General features: G+C 46.8%; 1 protein-coding gene across 1 annotated transcript; it reads right to left on the bottom strand.

The window, feature by feature from the left end:
* Positions 1-405: 405 nt before the first annotated feature.
* gemin6 (gem (nuclear organelle) associated protein 6) lies at positions 406-1989 on the bottom strand. Its single transcript, XM_042481950.1, has 2 exons — positions 1687-1989; positions 406-1029 (listed from the first exon to the last, which is right to left on the bottom strand). The coding sequence occupies exons 1-2, from the start codon at positions 1815-1817 to the stop codon at positions 663-665; spliced, it is 498 nt and encodes a 165-aa protein (XP_042337884.1). The 5' UTR covers positions 1818-1989; the 3' UTR covers positions 406-662.
* Between the last annotated feature and the right edge of the window lie 661 nt (positions 1990-2650).

Below are 2650 nucleotides of genomic sequence, written 5' to 3'. Positions count from 1 at the left end.
TCACCTCACTTTAGTCCACTTTACCTTCCTCAGTCCACTTCACCTCATTTTAGTCCACTTTACCTTCCTCAGTCCACTTCATCTCACTTTAGTCCACTTCACCTTCCTCAGTCCACTTCACCTCACTTTAGTCCACTTTACCTTCCTCAGTCCACTTCACCTCACTTTAGTCCACTTTACCTCACTTTAGTCCACTTCACCTCACTTTAGTCCACTTGACCTCACCTCAGTCCACATCACCTCACTTTAGTCCACTTCACCTTCCTCAGCCCACTTCACATCAGTCCACTTCACGTCATTCCACTTCACCTCTGTCAACTTAACCTTACTTCTGTCCATTTTATCTCGCTTCAGTCCACTTCATGTGGTCCCCTGGTGGTGGATTAGACTGAAACAGATACTTGAGAGAGAGAGAATCAGACTTTTTTATCTGCAGGTTTTATTCTCTGAGTGAAAGTAGACATCAGATATCCAATCAGACTGATCTGGTTTGTTTAAATATAAAACTTATTAAACAGGATTTAACAGTCTCCAGTTCTGGTTTTGGTGCTGGTCTTCTGTTCTGGATCAGACTGTGGATCAGTTCCTAGATCAGTTTCTGGATCATTAATTTTGTTCTGGGTGCAGGTCTATAATTTTGGTCTGGGTGCAGGTCTTCAGATCTAGTCTGGGTGCAGGTCTTCATTCTGGATCAGTTTCTGGATGCGGTCCAGGATGATCTGGTTGGAGCTGCAGCAGTTTTCAGGTCCGTAGGGGGCAGTGATGGTCAGGACCCCCGCCACCCTCAGCTCGTCCCCCTCTACCTCCACCGGCACCCGGTTCTTCTCCAGCCAGCTCCGGACGCCCCCCATCCTGCTCCTCAGCTCCTCGGGGTTCAGCCTGCAGGTCTTCAGGGGCAGGAAGGGGGTCTGGAGACGCTCCATGGTCTCTTGATCCGCTTCCTTCAGGACCTCCACCTCCTCCACAGCGTGACCCATCACCACCCGCACCGCCGCCGGCCCCTCCTCCCTGAAGTTCACCAGGACCAGACTGCAACACAGAGCCAGACCAGTTTTTTTTCTAAAAACTTGTCTGTCCTTTATACTTTAAAAAAAATGTTTTCTTTAAAAATTATTGGCGATTTTCTTTTTCTTTAATTTTTTTTGGGTGATTTTTTGTTTCAAATTATTTATGCTACATCATGACGGATAAACACGGCATGCACTTTCCCCAAAACACTCAGGGACGCTCGCATTTATACACACATGTAAAAACACACACACACACACACACACACATATATATATACATACATACATACATACACAAGGACACACACATATAAGTACACACACGTGTCTGTGTCAAACTGTGTGTTTGGGTGTTTATGGGTGTGAATCAGCTGAGGTGTTTTCTTTGTTTGGTGGGTGTGTCAGAAGTATCCACCAGTCAGCATAAATGTCTCGCAGATCTGATGGTTCTTACATGTTGTTTACGTGTCACGGGTGTTGTTTACGTGTCACGGGTGTTGTTTACGTGTCACGGGTGTTGTTTACGTGTCACAGGTCTTTTGCTGATGTAATGCATGATGTAATACATGTGCTCTGTGAACGTATTTACAGTCTGAGCGCCTGAAATATGACCGGAAGTTCAACTCTCCGGCGTCCCTGTCAAAATACCGAACTGGACTGATGACGTCACTGTTACCTGGCGGACACCGGGTCGATGGTCAGCAGCCAGCCGCGGTGCTCCTCATTTTTTCCCGCCTTCACTTTCACCTGCGTGTTGACGTAACGCATCCACTGCAGCGGACCAATCAGCGGCCAGCTTCTGTGCATGCTGATCGATCCCTCACTGATGATCGATAACAACACTGATGATCGATAACAACAATGATGATCGATAACAACAATGATGATCGACACCAACCCGTCCTCCGCCCGCTGCCTGCACCGGCTCTAACATCCTCCGGAGGAAACACGAGCCCGAATTATAGGTTCCGCCTCTGCTCACAACCAAAACAACTTTATTTACAATATATATGAACACAAAAAAACAAAACCGACCCCCCAACTAAATGTTTGATCCATAATGTTTAAATGAATCACAAATAAATAAAAGTATTAATTTAATTAATTAATTAATTAATTAAGTTTATCCGCAGGAGAACTCGTTAAGAAAAGTTCATTTTCACTCCAAATTCAGCAGATAAAGCACACAGCTAAAAACGGACTCTTACTTTATAAGATTATGACCGGAAATAGCGTAACAGGATTTCCGCCCCAGCGCAGCTGTTCAGACATGTCTGCGGGAGCGGCTAAGCGAGGCTAAGCTAACCTGCTCCGCGTGCGGGGCCTTGCGGGGCCGTGCGGGGCCGTGCAGGGCCGTGGCGAAGATGTCCGGACACGCGGCAGGTAACTTTGACGGTCTGCGGTCGGCACCTGTCGGTACCGGAGCATTACTCTCCGGTACCGACAGTTTGTTCGACGATACCGGAGCTAACTCAGCTAGCCTCGTTAGCTCGTCAGAGGTTAACCCTTTAAATGCCGAGCAGAGACGCCGAGCAGCTGAGAGAAAAAAGTTCTCAAACTGCGAGACTTTAGTCAAGTTATCTTCAAAAAGGAAAAAGCTCGAATTATGTGACATGGAATTTACAAACGGTGACTTAGTT

The sequence above is a fragment of the Plectropomus leopardus genome, unplaced genomic scaffold (genome assembly GCF_008729295.1).
Source record: "Plectropomus leopardus isolate mb unplaced genomic scaffold, YSFRI_Pleo_2.0 unplaced_scaffold3320, whole genome shotgun sequence".
NCBI classification, from domain to species: Eukaryota; Metazoa; Chordata; class Actinopteri; order Perciformes; family Serranidae; genus Plectropomus; species Plectropomus leopardus.
Note: the sequence above shows the minus strand (reverse complement) of the source record. Positions and strands in the feature narration are given on the sequence as shown.